This window comes from Chroicocephalus ridibundus, chromosome Z (assembly GCF_963924245.1).
Source record: "Chroicocephalus ridibundus chromosome Z, bChrRid1.1, whole genome shotgun sequence".
NCBI lineage: Eukaryota > Metazoa > Chordata > Aves > Charadriiformes > Laridae > Chroicocephalus > Chroicocephalus ridibundus.
Window position 1 is genome coordinate 23949974 of NC_086316.1, and position 18641 is coordinate 23968614.

The window sequence follows — 18641 nt, forward strand, 5'->3', positions numbered from 1 at the left end:
ATGAAAATTTAAGATCCAAAGTACGCATCACCAAAAAGGTTAAAAAAGATTTTTTTCATGCCATGTTCATTTATGTTTTTGCATGGGCAAAAATAGCAACTCTAGACAAAGCAGAATATTACTTTTTTTTGGAAGGTAAAGCACGTATATACAAAGAATCAAAACATGTTCACTCTAACTGATGGGAAGAGGACCAAAAAAGAAAAGCCCAAAGCAAATGGCTTTCGTACCGCAGAACGGTTGCTGTAAGTTGACAGCATTCTCTCTCACGCTGCTTAAAGTTACAGACCTGAAACTCCAGTATAGACTAGAACTGCAAAATTCTCAGCAATGAGCACAAGTGTGTTTGTCACAAGTTAATATTCTAGCCCAGTATCTAGTGCTGGTCTGACAACTCACTATCTCACCTCTTGCAGAACACATTGAGGCACATGCTCCATTTCGTATGGCAAAATGCCTTCCCTAAGATTTTATTCTTAGAAAAACATTATTGCACAATTTCACTGATAGATCTGCAAGTGTTGGTCTCCAACATGCACTTAGTTACTGCTTCAAGTCAACTGTGATGGAATAGTTGCCTTCAGTTGAATTTATGTATTCGAAGTTGGAATAAAAAACTTGATTGGACAAGGGCCTGCACAATCTGGTCTGAAGTCAATGATGTCTTTGCTTAGAGTAGGAATTTGGACTAGACAGCCTGCCAAGATCCTTTCCAATCTGGATGATTCTCTCGTATATCTCTCTTCATACTCATAGAGAATTCAAAAATATAAACCAGGAATTGAGTATTCTACCCAAGTTCTTGCATGTAGTTTAATTCAACATGTTCTTCCCTTAGGAAAGTTGAGAAACTTTAAAAAGCCACTCTGAAGTGTACACAATAAAATGTAACACACAAATTGGTATTCCTTTACATGCCTCTTCAGTGAATTACTTCAAAATATTTACTGTGAATTCTCATTTTATTTCATTGCTTCCATTCTATACACTAAATTTGCAATTAACAATATTTCAAAATAAAACCAGTTCCCAAGTGCACTATACTTTCCATTTCAACACTTATGCATTTAAAATACACGAAAGTTAGATTAATAACAGCAAAGTAGACCTGCAAGTGATTTAAAGTCAGAACTTAATGAACAGCAACATCTTTTCATTATTTTGCCAGGACTTCTTTCCACAAGTGATAACTACTATACAATGATTAATGATTAAAATGCACATCAGTTTACAGTATTCACAAAGACAGACTTGCCACATGAAAGTGTGAAAAAGGCAGCAGCCTCTCATATAATTTAAAAGCGACTCTCCACATGCTTGTTTTATTTGCTAAAAGTCATCCACCCCCCCCACCCTCCCCAAATTTCATTATATTTACTGATGAAACCAAGAAGGACTAAGTTATCTAGAATGATCAGAACTCATTTTCAGACGGAAAGTCTTGATTTACTAGGGGAAGAGGGCAAAAATGGTACTATTTCAGCAGTTTGCTTGCACATAAACAGACTTAATTTTGCTCCACAAAATATCTAATCCAGCAGAGACTTTAAGTGAAGGACATCAGTGCTAAATAGCAAGTAGATATTCGTGTACATACCTCTCTGATCTAACAAAAGAGAAACTCTAGAGATAGCCAATTAGTTTTTTTACATTTTCTATACACTTTGAACACTGATACTACATACATATGTAAGGTTATTCTACTCTTATACAAAGTAGCAGAGTAAAACTAAACCCTGAAGTTATCAGTGGAAAGTAGACTAAAAATGGCACTTACACATGCACACATCAGTTTCTGATTTGCTTTATTCACACACTTTAATTATTGTAAGCCTTGCAAACAAGCTGCAAGACAGCCAAATTTGCATTCTGTGCAACTTTACCCAAACCTGTTTTTGTTATTTTGTACAAAGCAAAAAATCCCTCTTCGTCGTCTTGTGCCATACTGCAGCAAAATAAGAAGTCTTCTATGTACCTGTAAATTATGACATTTATGTCTACTTAAGTTACTTTTACAGTTTCTGTTTTGCTCACAGCTCCATTAACAGTGAGGTTGCAAACATTTTTAAAAGACCAGTGAATCCATCAGACTCCCACATGCAAGTTCTTACCATTATGAAAATAAATTCTTTTGAACTGACTAGCAGTTCAAATTAAATATTGGATGTGATGTTTATAAAGCAGATACTAAGAATTCATATCCATTCCTTAAGTCAGTTAACTGGTAAGAGGAAAGGTAAATCCTCACTCCAATCACATTTGAAATTCAATCCCCTTCTCTATGACTGCACATTATATATTCAATGTGCGTCTATAAATTTAAACAGTACTTTTTTAATTACACTTAGGTATCTATATCCCCATTTTTAAAACAAGTTCTTTTACAGCGTAAGGAGAATCCACAGAGTGGATTCTTCAAACTTCTTGTTCACACCTGAACAGATTAAGAAACATTTTGAAGCAGTGTTGAGTAAATAATTTTGGTAAGCTGTAAAACTGCCACATGCAAGGTATACTGTACTATAACAGCTCCAAATCCTTTATAAAAACCTAGCATTCCTTCTTCCCGTTTTATAGTATTTATGCAGTCTCTCATCCCCTCATACTGAGTATTGATCGGAAGCACTTCATAGCCAAGATCTGTGTTGTCAATTATTGTGCGTGTCCCTTGAATATGAAGGCGATGTAGAACTGTCTCCAGTGGGTAAAGCATGACATCAGCACAAAGGCTAGCAGCAAAGCTAGCAATAAGTTCTGGAAAATACGCATCCAGCATGCTCTGCACAGAAGTGGAGCTCTCAGTTGGAAGGTTGTGGGAATTATCCCTTTTCAGAACAAACAAAACAAGCTTCTGGACGATGGAACTGATGACATAGTGAAGAACTCCATGTAGAGCAGTTGGAAATGTCAAGACCATCAGAGGAAGGAGACGCTTGCTATGGGGTACTCCCATGCCTACGACTCTGCCGATTCCTTCTTTCACGCAGTCCAGGATGCCAGGATTATCACGAATTATTTCGCTCTGCAAGCACAAAGGAATAGTTACAACTTGGGCTGCCCATTTCATAACAATGCTGACATTCACTTTGACAGTTTACCACTGCTGAACTTCATGAGACAGTTAAACATTTGCATGCTACCATATCTACACGGCTATACTGATATAAATTCGTTGCTCTAAGACTCTTGATAGCATTCAAGTAAACTTGCTTTTAAGAAATGAACGCATCTTAAAAAGTCTTTATTTAATGTACATTCCAGTTATTTGTGTTACTGCCAAAGAAAATGAACTTTCATCCTACTGCTGAAAGTATCAGTTTGTAAAACAGTCATGTACTGAAAATGCCTACTTCTAGAACAAAACACCAGGAAGTATTTATCTAATTTAAAAGTCTTTTCCTTTAGTGACTATAACTCTAATCTTTATACTTGAATGTGCATAATAAAAACTTCCGTAACTAAAGATGAGTTGAAAGATCATTTTTGATTTGAATTTAATAGGTTCAGCTCTGAACATTTCCATTCCATTATTTGCATCTAAAATAGCACACTTTACCCATGCTGCCTCTTACAAAAGAGATTTTTTTTTCGTTCGTGTAGCGAAAATGAAGAATTCACTTAGTAATTATTTACTCCATTCAACTCCACCGATGACTGTAGGATTAAGCAAAAAACACTGTCTCCCCTTCTAATGCTTATACAAACTAAATGTTTTATCATCTCTGTTACATCCGAAATTCAGGATTTGGGAGTTCTCCTCAATGCTTGAGTCTCTGAGTCCATGCTGGCTGTCCTGACCTCATGCCAGCATAAACCACCAGAACATTCCTCAGTATTCTGGGGAAGGACTAACAGCCTGCAAAGCCTTCATGGTCGGTCTGCACAGAAGAGAAACTATTTCAAATACTTGAGAATACAACGTTGTTTCAGACTCAAGTACAAGTTAAGCACCACAACCCCTACTGAATCCTCCTCTCCATATCATTACAGTCACTCTACTTCAAAACCGTGCTTGCTTTTGTCAAGCACGCCACCATGTGGCTTGAAATGTTAAAGACAAAACCAGTAATGTGACAGCTACAAATTTCTACCATTTACAGCTATTTTGATGAAATATATTTATTTGGAGAACTGTGTCAAACTAACACTGTTGAACAGTATAGTTTATCAGAAACCACCCTGCACACGACAGCTCACTTTACAGTAAGAGTTGCATTAGCCGCACAAAGGTACTACCATGTTAATTAAGAGCGACTCATTAGATAGAGATAGCTGGAAGAATTACCTTGGACCACTTCTGCATAGAAATTAAACCCTGTCTCTTTCGCCAGAAAGAGATGCAACAACTCACTGAAACACAATCTGCAATACAGTGCGATGAGTTACTCTATACAGTTATAGAACAAGTTAAGCTGTATTATAAGTGACAGCTCCAGATATTTATTTTCATGGCTAAAGAAGAATGAGGTTAAAATTTAAGAGCAAAAAGTTGACTGAATGAAAGCAGTCCTGAAATAGTAGAGTTATATAGAGAAATAGTGGAGTGTATTTTAGCAAAACAAAGCTGAATTACTGGAAAAGCTTTATAGTTGTTATAGGGGAAGGGGTCACTGCAACAACTTGCCTAGCAAGTTTTAAAACCCTAAGATAAGAAAACTTCTTTGTGGCTCATCTGCTAGAACACACAGATGTAACTTGTCCTTATTTCATAGATAATATATTCCAAGTATTTATATTAAATGTCCATTCTAATTCTAGATTTAAACTTAAGATAGTAAAACTAATATACCCATCATTGTAAATACTTTTTATCCCAGTTAATGTCATACAGCCTTAAGCAAAACAAATGCAACTACTGCAACATAAACCTGAATCCAAAGCCAAAGGCTCACTTCTCCACATGATCTAATCTATAGAGAGTTACAGTATCTTTTCAAATGTTGTAAATATATGTAAGTTACCTGTACAGTTTCAATCAGGCTCGCAGAATAAAAAGGCATTGCTATCACATGTGTTAATCTGTAGAAATAAACAAGATAAGAATTAAGGTAATGACAATACTATAATTTATCCAAATATGCACCTGAAAGTCCATAAAGTTATCTCCCAAGTCATACCTGAGAGAAAACCAACAAACTGTAACTCAAATATTAAAATGCACATCAATAATTTGAGATAAACTTTAGTCTGAAGTTCTGTTTAATTCTATTTCCGTGTAACCAGGCTGATTCAGGTGTCCCAGATATCGTAATTACTAAAAGAATAATAATGTTTTAAATTAGTCAGGTTCCATACAGACACAGGGATCTAGTAAGAGAAAATAAAATGTGAAGGTGGTGTATGCAAGATTGTTCAAAAATATAAAAATCTGAAAGTGTCTATTAGCACCCTGTCAAGTAACTGTAGCTACAGATTAAATTAATGTACATTTAGTAGTTTTATTAATGTTTAGATAATATGACATAGGGTAATAACACATACTATACTTACCCTTTGAGTAGAAGGTGTCCACCTATCTGCTTGAGGTTCCACTTATACGAAAGCTCCCTAAAAAGAAAAGTATTTACTGTAATATGGATGATAACACATTATTCTCAACCATTTCTTCCATGGGTATCAACATCCAGCTTTCATATTGGTGTTCTACTATTGGTTTACATTGCAGGATTTCCAGTAGTGGAAAGACACATCAGCTACACATCTAATAAATTATGCTTAACTTTTAGAAGTTATTCAGGCCTGTTAGATATTCTATCAAAGCAGATTTCAATTATTAATAAGATGTCTGTAGCTCTCACAGCTACTGGCTTTAGTGTTTTGCATTTATTTTACATCCTTATGGAATAACTCTCAAAGCCATTTTCAGGGAACACTGGATTATTTTAAAATCTCAATAGTTTTCCTTTATCAACATGTATTTTTTATTATGTTTTGCTTTAGTTATGTTTTTCCTGTTCTTTGAGGTTGTTTACCCAGTTGTTTCTTTCCTGAAAGCCTAAATCACATTCTGACACAGTTAGGCAAGACCAAATCAAGTACAATAGGTCAGACTATAAGGCACTTACGTAGTTCTGTACAGACTTTACTGAAGTCTTTTGGCTTATGACCAATCTTTAGCATATCCTGGTAAAATGAAACAAAACCCGTGTGTTTAACACAAAGGTGACTTTAAAAAAAAATCCCCTTAAAGTATTATTTTCTAGTTGTACACTTCAAAATATGAACAGTAAATGTTAACTACACTCCATTTGACAGAAAACGTAATCCCACCTAGCTCAAGATAATGTTCAAATACCAAATGTATTTACCATACATGTGGTAAATACTCTAGCTATGAGGTAAAGCTATTTCTGTCTGAAATGTTGGACACACGAAACTATGCATTTTTAATAACAAACTATAAAGTGTTCAGCTTCAGTTCTTGTCTGGGAATCGCACTCATCCACTCCCTGTAATTACAACAGTTCTAATCCAAGAAAGGAAATTCTTTTACTTTTTTGAGGAACTGTGTGTTACTAGTATATATCACTTTCCTAAATACATAGGTCAGTCACTGAAGAGGAAGGGAAGACCATTTACCATTATGTATTTCGGCCACTTGGATCCCCATCCAACGAGCCGTAATACTTAAAAGAGGTGGAAAATGAAACCAGCCAAACTAATGTGTGAAAGCCTAACTTGTCAATCCACTAGGTATAACTATTCCTGCAGTGGAAGAACAATTACAGAATGAGTTTGTCTACTAAAAAAAACATGTTCAAATTGCCACAAAAATGTTAGCATCCATTTCTGGGCCCTGGGCCCCTCTCCTAGAACAGGGGGATTCTTTCTTGATGTTATGATATAGAATTGGAATTGACGTCTCACTTCCTTGTGTCCTTTGGAGCTTGATAATGTAGTTAAATAACCTTTTAAGTCAGATTTGCTGGCACTGCTGCTATAAGCAATAACCTTCACCTCCTTGTGACAGCCCAAACACGTACAGTACCATTAAAAAGGAAGGGAGAGCATCCAGTAGAAAATTGCATGGTGGAGTGGTGCACGACCAAGATGACCATTTTGGCCAGATCACTTCCCCAATCCAGTTCATTTTGTGACAGTTTACGTACTGTGTTGGCACAAGGTTAGCGGTAGCACTGAGGAAGGAATGAGCAGGTACTAGCAGAAAGGATTGCTTCTTTTGGCAGCAGCACCAGCTTACTTTGCAAACTACTGAACAACTGGCTCACAAGAAGAAAATCCTTGCTCACATTGGAGAGAAATCAAAACTATGAAGACATAAACACTGTATCACATCTCATGAACTTAACTATCTCCCACAGCAGTATTTACAAGAACAAGTCACACTCAGAGGAAAGCGTACGCCTGGGAATTTCAGTTACGTATGAGACAGAGCTGACCAAAAAACTTAAATACACGCTCCACACAATTTAAGCATGAAACGCTTTTGCTAATGCTTTTGACGAATGCCAGAACCTGCAAAGACTTACTTTTATTGGTATCCATGCATGCATCATAACAGTAGTTTGATTCAGCTTGTCTACATTTCTTATCTTTAAAACTAGGTCAGTTTCCATGTCCCTTAAGTACTTCATCTCTGTCCACACATTAAAAATAGGCACTATTCTCTTCTGAAAGCTAACGTGGTTCTCAAGCCCACTGGTCCACTCAAACTTAAACAGCCTTCAAGACAAGTACTTGCCTGCCTCACTAATATCTTTTCCAAGACAGGTCTTTATCATTTTATTGGTTTCAATGTGTGCCCTGCAACTGTTAAGTATCTTTTCCTAACTTTTGATTTTCTCACAGTCTCTTTGCATTTCATTAAAAGTTTTAGTTACTTCACTTAATAAACTCTCTCACGCAACCTACTTACTCTTAAAGTATCTTTAACAAAGCTAACAACATGTGACAATATGTATTATTATGGTTGTCAGCTCTGGACCACTATAAAACAAGACATTGATAAAAAGTCTTCAGACCAAAACTCTTTATCAGACTTGTATCTCAAAGCAGAAAGATACCACAATGTTTTATCACGATCCTGGACTTCTAGTTCAGCATAAAAAGTAGGCAGAGTCACAAATAAGAATAAAAAATTATTACCAAACTACTACGGTCGAAAATGGACACAATGCAGTAGAATGGTCAATATCTCATTAAATTAAGTCATTCATTTTTAGTTGTAATCCCTTTATTATAAAAATATTGAACAATGTCCATATAATTGTTGGTAAAGGAGGACAGAAGACAAAGCTGACAGCCACATAGACTTATTTACCACATCTTCTCATTTATTAATGCAGGCCATTCTGTTCTCTCCCCTGCCAAAGAGTGAAAACATTCAGCAAGATGCCAGCATTGGGTCATTAGCTGTCAAAGTTTCCTGTATTCAGATTAATGAAACTAGAACTTTTTACTTTAGACATGGTATTTTCTAGTACCACACAATACAAACCAAAACACAAAACAAAACTTATGAATGCCTTTAATACAGTGGAATTATACTGAAGACCAACTTGCTACATTATTTCTCTACTCAGACCACTAGGTTGACATACTAAACATAAAAAGCTCCCAGAAAGAGCCTCTCATAATTCATTAATTACAAGGTTGGCTTTGACAAGACAACCACACTGTACTGAAAACACCTATTCAGTGTCTGACTGTTCTAGTCAAGAAATTTTTCTTCAAACAGCCTAACATTTCTAACACTTTGCATATGAGTCAACAACTGATGATCAATTTGGTAGAAGTAGTAAAAAACACAAACATGCAATACCTTGGCAAAGGTGTAAATTCACTGATGATGCCTTCTGTTCCCAGGGTTATGCCCTGAACAATAAAAGTGCTGCCCATTCCTTTCCAGAGAGCTCTTGGACCCTGTGTTTTGAAATATGCAACATATTTTGATTCATGCAACATAAAACTCAAAAATCTTTTCATCTTACTAATTTTTACAAAATTTCAGTAAATTCAGACCACACAGGGCTATAATTCTACCATTGAACTTCATTACCACCAAATTCAGGGGACAACTAACTTTTTAACTCTGAAGAAACTTTTGTTCTTCAATAATTTCAAACAGTTGTCAACAATTTTGGAGGCATATCTCTCACTGTTAATACTCTGTACTATAAGCTTAACACCATTTTCTGTGGACAAAATAAACTCGAGATGTTAAAACAGATTTGTAAGAAATCCAGAAAGTCTTTTATTACTGTCTTCTGATATGAGTTTCAGGATTGCCATTCCCATGCAGAATTGGAAATTCATGCACTATTGTCTTTGGAAGTAGTTATTTGGATGATGTCTTTACCCACATACAGATTAATTATTTTTTAGAATCCTAATGAAAAAATTAGTTTCAGCCACCTTTTGTTTTCTAACATCTGCAAATCTTCCTCACTAAATACCATACTTCTAAAAAAAAATTAAATAATTTACAATTATCTTCTTGAAACATTCCTACAACCATAAAAATAACAAACCCTGACAACAGCCATGTTTTTAACCACCAGTTACATAAAGAGTTAAAGATATCAACGTTCACATGTGCTATAGTAACCTTCACTGCTCAGACACAGCCTGACAGAAAATACTGACCTGTGTCTTATTGATGCTGTACATAATATTGACAATAGTAAATGGAGTGAGATGATAATTCCGAGCATGATAGTTAACCTGTTAAAAATATAAATAATGGCAGTTTTATAAACACACTCGCAGATGTTACAACTCTAAAGGAAAAAGCACTTCCAAAACAAAGACTTTATCTCTGTAAAGGTCAGATAAAGTGACCAGAATATGAATAAATTCTCACTAAAATTTAGAGAAACAGGCAAAACTTTTAAGCATGTGTATGCTGAAAGTGTAAAGAATAAATCAAACATAAACCAGAAAATAGTGGAAACAAAGCATCCTGCTTGTAAATGGGGATCTGGGAGTTTCTGCATGGACTCTGAAACACTTGCTGTAATTAATTTTCTACTGCCCAAACAAAAATGAATAAGCATGTTCAAGCCAAGTTAAATTTCAGAATGGAAAAGATGTATGCTACAAATAAACATACAGTAATGTAGTAGTGTCTCCCTAAGAATTGTAAAGCTTCCTTATACTCTACAGAGTATGACAACACAGAAATACCACAGTACACAGGAGCTCTGACTGGAAGAGGTAATATAAAACATACCTGGCACTGACGACGTAGAACAATGCAAGGATGTGCCAACACATTTTCTGTAAATAGGCTTTAAAAGAAAAGTGTATTCAAAGCATGAGAAGTCATTGTAAATTTATTAGAAAAAGTCTTGTTAATTTTCTCTAGCAACACTGGATCAGCATTTGGAAAAAGTATACATTAGCTAGTGAATTAATGAGGCATTTTGGATGGCTACCTGATAGTCTGCCAATACTATAAAAGAACAAGTATCAAAAAATCGGACACATACATTCATTATGAAAAAGCCCACACATATATACAGTATGTATGTATTTTTATAGGCAAAACAATGTACCAGATTTCTTAAGCTTTCCCTCTGCAAAATATTAGGGAACAAAACAGGCCAGAGCCAGAATTATGGAAGGATTAGTTTCCAGTGTTAGGTCAATTCCACATACCACATTATTTATCAAGACTCTCCTTAGCAGGGCCACAGAATTAGTACTAACAGCTGACATTTTCTTCATCAGAAAATGCTACTGCCCAAAACCAACTCCCCCTCCACCCCCAGAAATGATATTTCTATTAAACCTTCACAGGAAAGTCCTCTCAACTCTAAAGTAGGGTTCCTGATCACAGCCATGCAGAGAAACTTTCCATTTCATCTCAAAGTGCCTGAGTGATCAGATACTTACCCGGATGTGGTTCAGACCTGGGATATGGATTAGAAAAGCAAAACCTCCAAGCTTTGTCTAAGCATCCCAAGTAACAGCTCTGACCACCAACCTACAGGATCACCCAGAGCAGGCTCCTTACGGGGATTTTACTCTGGATAAACAAGTACTAATCATCACAGAAAAGTACTGAGACTGCAGTTTCATAACTAGTAAGCCAATTAGTAGTTTGCTATTACCAGAAGAGGTGAAACTTTCCCTGTGCTCCAGCTGCTATCTATTAAGTCCTCCTGGTAGTCAACTCCACTAACTTCACAAAAACTAACCTTTTCTTTTGGGTGATTTCTACCCAAAGATTTCTGGCTTGAACCATGTGTGTCTGACGAGTGATCTATTACAAACGCAAAAGCAGAAGCAAGGAGAATTGCTCTCAGCGATGATACAATGTTGATCAGCTCTTTCCTAAAACCACATGTTCATTTTAGTCCTAGTGGCCAGGGTGCTCAGGCTGTGGAAAACTTTGATTAAATCAAAATTAGTTGAAAAAGGACAACTGAGCCACGCTAACACACTTCTGCTTCTGAAGAAGATCAACATACTCTTGCCCTACGGCTCTAATCCTTTGCTCTCTTGAGCTCATTCAGCTTGACAAGGTTGGAAAGAAATCAAATAACTCTTTACAGGTTTGGGGACACACACACTAGTTTTTCACCCTCCCCCCATCAACTCTATTTTAACTAAGTGAACAGGCTTATCAAGGGGTCTGAATGACCTGGCCAAGCCACTGCAAGGGAAGCAGTGGGAGATGAGGGACAGGCAGATGGGATGATCTAATTTAAGCAACTCATTACTTGCCAAAACCGCTCATTCCTAGTCCTCCTTCTTTACCCCTTCCTTCTCTGGTACAGTTAGTTTGTGCCTGCTAGCTTTCACAGCTAGTCAACTCCCAGGTAAATCCACCTAACTGAAACAGCAAAAAAAAAAAATCACCCAGTTCTTTCATTGACTTTGTCTTCTGTTCATCTGTCAAGATGAACCTAGAAGACGTTCATCTTGATGGGCATCAGGGGTGATAACAATGGGGTAAGGAGCAGGACAGGCTGGCGGTCAAGTAAAAGGTCCTCTTTAAGTAGAAATACACTATAAGAACCTCAACTGACACAGCTTCCCATGTTGGTCTAACTGGGTAAGTGACACAAGTACTCTCATATTTTGAGGGGAGAAGCACTTTTCCCTGAGAAGTCTCACATTCAGGTCAACCAGGAGTAAACCTTTTTTCAGTCCTAAATTTTTCAAGACAAAATCCCCACCTCCCACCCCTTCTCAAGCTGCATCAGTACGTTGACCAAGAAAAAGCTAATCAGGTCAGCGTGACTGAGCAAGCATCCTACAAAAAAAATCCTATACTTATCATGATCCTTACACTTTGCAATTTAAGATCTGAAAATCTTACTAAGCATGTTAAAGTCCACCACTTTCTCAAAAATACTATCACTAATCAGTGTCACCATAATAAAGAATAAAACGGTTATCAGACCACTTGGCTAGATCAACACTACTATTCCAGGATACTTTGACAATATACTTGAAGACATCTTCACTTTCTTAGGAAACATTCATATTACCTAAAAATAGTAATAAGAGTGGCAAATATGAAAACAGTTTTCTGGTTATTTTCAGATCGCTCTGATAGGGTACACATATCCTGGGCATACTGTACAAAAAACTGTTTCTTATATTCACTGCTGACTAAGTAATTTTGAGAAACACTTCAGTTAAAGAGAACAGAAACCTACAAGGATCTGAGGTAGTAGGCTTCTAAAATTTCAACTGCATAAGTTTACTGGCATAAAAACACAACACAGAAGCGTACATATGGATCACAGACAACTATAGCATTACTACTTCATCATCACTGAAAACTATTATACAACACTCACCTTGCAAGGCCAATACCAAAGCCTGCAAATCTGTTCAACTGCTCTGAAAAAAACGAAAACAGATTATACAGCAGTGATAATCACAAAGCATGAGAAAATGTCACGCAGATGATCTGAAAAACTAATTCTATACTGTACTTGCTTCAGAATATTACAAGCACTAAACAACAACATTTATGGCAACTCAGCAAGACGGGATATAAAAAATGACTCCCTCAGGAATACATGCACTTTGGACAGCATTTGAGTTTGTACGTACTTTTATAAATAACACTGTTATTGTCTTAAAACAGCAACAGGAAAAAAAAAGTGACAAAGTGAGCAGTAAACCAGAATATTTTAACATCTAAAATATCTAATCAAACCAACCACTGGAAGTTAGCATGCATGACAGTTTACAATAATTCTGAAACATAAATTTAGATATCCAAGGTGAAAATAATTTTAAAAACAAAAACAGTAAAAAGAGAGAACTTTGGGAAAAGTAACACAAAACACAACTGATGATGAAACAAACATCAACACAATGCAAATTTTCAAGTCAGTTGTTCATCTCCACTCCTTTGCAAAAATTCCATTATTAGAGAACTGTTAAAATTGCAACAAGATTAATGGGTTGAATTCTTTATTGTCTGCTAGCAGACAGACATCTACATATTGGGAATTATCAGAAGAGACTTTAAGAAGAGTATCAGAACTGTAAGGGCAACTGCAAATTAATGCTCAGCCCTACAACCTACAAGGTGCAAACAGCCTGTAAGCATGGGTAATGACAGTAACCAGCGGAGCTCCACACAGACGTGGCAGCCCTCCTAAGAGGAATGATAAGACTCTCTGCACTTGCAGAAGTTGGACTCAGTGATACAGCAACTCCTAATCAGTCCCCAAAAATGCAGAATCAAGATACTCTCCACGAGCAGATAGGACAAAAAAAATAATAAAAAAGGTAGAGTCTAAGTATGAGGTAATATTTAAGTAGTGCTTTAAGCAGTGCTTGCATGGATGAAAGCCCAGTTAAGGGTTGTATTCATCATAAGACCTGAAAAAAATACTGCACCACAGCTTAAAAAAAAAGGCTCACCCATTAATACAATGCAATTTTAAATAAGTTAGTCTTTCATAAAACTTTGATACTCAAGTGTATGTAAACTGCTGCAGAACATCCTTTTAATTAAAGGAAGCAATGTTCAGTAGCCTAGATTTAGCAAGTCTCTCTTAATTCACCTCAATTTCACAAAGACATAAAGTGATACTGTACTTCTGAGGGTTTCTGCTCCGTTTCCCAACCATTACTGGAAAAGAACTGCAAATGGTTGCTCCCTCAAATTCTACCAGTTCCGCAGTTCCTTCACTGTTACGCATGGAGAAGGGGGTGTGTGTGTTTACTTTAGTAGCTCAGGCTGTGCCCCAGGTACTTTTTCAACAATAAGGCGGCCAAAAGATGCATCAGCACTGACTAAATAACAAAATATACTGTTAAGACCCGAAGGTACCTCCTTCCCTTATAGAAGATGGGGTATTTCTGCCGGATATGGTTTACATGGGAACGGGGAGCTGACCACTGCTTAGCTACAAGCTGCAGGGTGCGTTCTGGCACTCTCAATCCTACCTGCCTGTAACCACGGGTGTTGGAGTGCAACAGGCGATAGACCAGCTTCTCTTTCTTCTAAATAACTTTTATTCCCACCCCTCCCGCCCGGCGCTTCAGCATCGCCAGCCCACGGCTGCAGCGCGTCGCCGGGCCCGGCGCGGCGGAGGACCAACGCCAGGCAAACTCGGGCGGGCACTCGGACGGACGCGGCCAGGCCGCGGCGCAAGCCCGTGGCCGCCGCCCGCTCGCCCTTGCCCGCCTCGGCGGGTCACCTGCTAACGGGCGGGGGCCGGGGGACGAGCAAGAAGCCGGCTGCCCCGTCCGGCCCTCCCTTACCGGCGCCGGGGCCGCCCGCCCCGAGGTTAGGCTCCTCGTTGAGGCCGGCTCCCCCCAGCGGGGTGCCCGCCCCGTACGGCGGCGTCTTCTCCCCCCAGTGCAGGTTGCGGCTGCCGGGGATGTCGGGGGGGCTGGTCACCCAGTGGCCCAGCTCCGAGGCGCTGCCGAAGGGCCTGGCGCCGGGGCCCGGCTCCTCCCGGCCCCCGCCGCGGTAGCCCAGGCCGTCGAAGCCCTCGGGGCGCCGCGGGTGCATGGCAGAAGGCTGGAGGGAGGGAGGGAGGGAGGGAGGGAGGGAGGGAGGCGGGCGGGGGCCGCGCACAGGCCGGCGGTAGCGGAGCCCGCAACCAGCCGCCCCGGTGGCCACTTCCGGTCGCCAAGTCGAGGGGGGAGAAGCCGCGCCCCGCTGAAGGCGAAGCGGAGGCCACGTGATGGGGGAGAAGGCTGGCTGGGCCAATAGAGTCCTTCCTCCCCAAACCCGGCAGGAGGAGGGAGGTGGGCTCGGCGGGGAGGGAGCGAGGGCTCCCCCTGTCGCGCCGGAGGGCCGGCACGGGCGAGCGGGGCCGTGCTGGGCTGGGTGAGGCACGTTTCGCCTGCTTATGGTCCGGGCACGGCCTGCGTGTCGGGGCGGAAGGGAGCCCCGGTACCCGCCTGGGCTGCAGAGGAGCCTCCTGCCAGCACAGCTCCCAGCCCTTCTGCCTGGTGAACTCTCACCTCGGCCGAGGTCAGTGAGACCCAAGCCCAAGGGGCCACCCGTCTCCCTGCTGCACAGCGGGTAGCAGAACCGGGAGGCGGTAACTGTGCTCGCAGACCCCACGGGGGAGACAGAGCGGGAGGGGTTTGAGGGGAGAGCCTGCCTGGGCTAACTTCCCCCTTAACTCCCCTTCCCCTCCTCTCGTTTAATCTCCTTCCCCCTAAAATGCAGGTTGCTGCGCAGCCCCCTGGCTGAGGAGAAACGAGCAGGGTTACCGGGGGGACGGCAGGTGTTTCTCTTTGGACAGCCGGAGAGGTTTTGGGTGTGAGGCCTCCGGGCCTGGACACCTTCCCTGTGGGCTCCTCCTGCCTGGAGAAGCCCGTCAAGGCCTCCCACAGATGGCTCTTGGTCCGACCCACGGCTTTTCCTTTTTTTACACACAAGGTCAAGCCAGCATTAGTTGAAGCCTAAGTATAGCAGAGGTGGCAGGAGTCATCCACTGCTCTGTGCTTTGCCATTGTTATAGCCCTGTCTGGCTCTGCACACTGTGTTTGGGGATGGTTTCCTCTTCTTCACTTAAATATTAGTTTCATTTTACCATTAGAGATTCAGGTGTTTTCTGTAACCAGGTAAAGAGCCACCACCCGTGTTTGATGTGGGAAAAGCAGAGCCCCAGAGAGCAACAGCACTTTTGTCCCACAGTCACAAAAACCCCAGTGGAACCTCCTTCTCTCTACCACTGCTTTTATTGGGCCACAACATTTTCCTTGTTATCTGAAAGTCCGCTGACAACGTGTTTTAATGCTGCAATCTCAAAAATATGGGCAGAAGCACCAATTGCCTTTGGACGCAGGGGCCAAAACATCGCAGCTCTTTTTGGGGTAATTATCCATATTAAAACCAACCAGGTTACTTTTGTTTCTGAAACAGGTTCAATCTGGAACAGGTCAACAAATATTGGAATATACATATCTTTAAAGATATGTGGTGACCTGATCATGCAGCCTTACACCTGAAGGAGGTGGCTCTGGATCTTACAAGAATGACAGATTTGAAAGAAAATGCTGCCCATTAAAGAGCAGAGCAGTGTATTGTCAGTAACGCAGCCTGCAGTAGGAAGGTGACAGCGTGAACAATGAAAATGTCTTGCAGTCGGAAATAAAGGTACAACATAGCTGTACAATTGTTTGTTACATGCTTTTAGTCCCTTGCAAAGTTGTGGAAATCACAGAATCATAGAGTATTTTGGGTTGGAAGGGACCTTTAAAGGCCATCTAGTCCAATTCTCCCTGCAGTGAGCAGGGACATCTTCAACTAGATCTGGTTGCGCAGAGCCCTGTCCAGGCTGACCTTGAATGTTTCCAGGGATGGGGCATCTACCATCTCTCTGGGCCACCTGTTCCAGTGTTTCACCACCCTAATTGTATAAAATTTCTTCCTTATATCTAGTATAAACCTTCTCTCTTTTAGTTTAAAGCCGTTATCCCTTGTCCTATCACAACAGGCCCTACTAAAAATTCTGCCCCCATGTTTCTTAGAAGCCCCCTTTAGGTACTGAAACACTGTAGCAAGGTCTCCCCAAAGCCTTCTTTTCTCCAGGCTGAACCCTATTTCTCTCAGCCTGTCCTCATAGAGGTGTTTCATCCCTCTTGTCGTTTTTGTGGCCCTACTCTGGACCCGCTCCAAGAGATCCATGTCCTTCTTGTGCTGAGGACTCAATGGCTGGATGCAGTACTCCACGTGGGGTCTCACCAGAGCAGAGTAGAGAGAGAATCACCTCCCTTGACCTGCTGCCCACATTTCTTTTGATGCAGCCCAGGATACAGTTGGCTTTCTGGGCTGCAAGCACACATTGTTGCGTTCTGTTCAGCTTTTCATCCACAAGTACCCCCAAGTCCTTCTCAGCAGGCGTGCTCTCAATCCATTCATGCCCCAGCCTGTATTGATACTGGGGGTTGCCCTCATCCAGATGCAGGACCTTGCACTTGGCCTTGTTGAACGTTATGGGGTTCACATGGGCCCACTCCTTAAGCTTGTCCAGGTCACTCTGGGTGGCATCCTGTCCCTCAAACGTGTCAACCGCAGCACTCAGCTTGGTGTCGTCCACAAACTTGCTGATGGTGCCCTCAATCCCACTGTCTTTGTCATTGATGAAGATACTAAACAGTACTGATGAAGCAATTACACTGTACTATTAAACAGAAATGCAGGTGTAGGATCTATGCCCTCTACACAGCATCTCCAGAGCAGCCTCTGCTGTTTGTCTGACCGCTTCCGTGGCGCAGAACTTCCTTTCAAATGATTCAACAGAAGTTTCGGCTGATTTCTTTGTTTGAAAGAGAAAAAAAAAAGAGAACAATTCAGAGGTTTACTTTTGCAGAGAGATCAAATTGGCAGCAGGCTAAGTGCATTGAGTAGTAATTACAGTAAGACACAGAGCTTCTGTGCTAGTGATACCTTAAATTAAATTCTCATGTGACCTAATATAGGGCCAGGTGTGCAGTTTCTGTGCTTGGTTGCTGCCCTCTCTTAGTGGCATGACCAGCCTGCAGGAGAGAAAAAAGAATGAACATTGTCAAGAAAAGAAAGCAGCAAACAACACTCTTTCAGAGAACATGGAAGAAAGAGTGTTGTTCTAAAGAAAAATGCAGTCTTTTTTGACATTGGAAAAATAAGCCAGATCTGTTGTCTTTTCTAAAACAAGGCTTATTAACTCAGTATGTGCGTGAGAGAGAGAGAATTGATCTGGGTGAGGAAACTGTATGTCATAGATAAACATCACCCATTCCTATACATCATTATATTCATCTACCAGCTACCATACCCCTCCTCACCATTAAAAACAATTTTCTGAAAAAGAAGGATTTTTTGTTTTTCAGTCCCTATAAGAATACTTGAGCAGACTATCAAGGCTTTGTCTCACTTTCCTTCTACGAAGATTTCTATCTATAATGTGAGGAAGGCTGAAAGAGAACTGGATCCTGAGAGCAATGGTAATTCTTACTGGAAATATGAGCTACATTCTTCAGGACAAATGTCCTGCCAGCTTGAACTTCAGGAAGGGGAGTCTGTGTCATTCAGGATCCTATATGCAAGGTAAAGAAATGCATCCCACACAGCAGTTTACTATCAACTCTGTGTATACTCACATAGCTTACTAGAAGCCTGTGTGTTCACAGGCTGTGCACGCAGGGCATCTGTTCTCTAGGAAGCTGCGAACAAGTAGCTATCTGATGGCTCAGTGGGG

General features: G+C 40.4%; 1 protein-coding gene across 1 annotated transcript; it reads right to left on the bottom strand.

Annotated features, from left to right (window-relative positions):
• Nucleotides 1-490: 490 nt before the first annotated feature.
• SLC25A46 (solute carrier family 25 member 46) lies at nt 491-14990 on the bottom strand. Its single transcript, XM_063320478.1, has 8 exons — nt 14704-14990; nt 12777-12819; nt 10193-10250; nt 9607-9684; nt 8783-8883; nt 5491-5547; nt 4962-5019; nt 491-3022 (listed from the first exon to the last, which is right to left on the bottom strand). Exons 1-8 carry the CDS (start codon nt 14954-14956, stop codon nt 2444-2446), a joined length of 1227 nt encoding a protein of 408 aa, XP_063176548.1. The 5' UTR covers nt 14957-14990; the 3' UTR covers nt 491-2443.
• Nucleotides 14991-18641: the final 3651 nt, after the last annotated feature.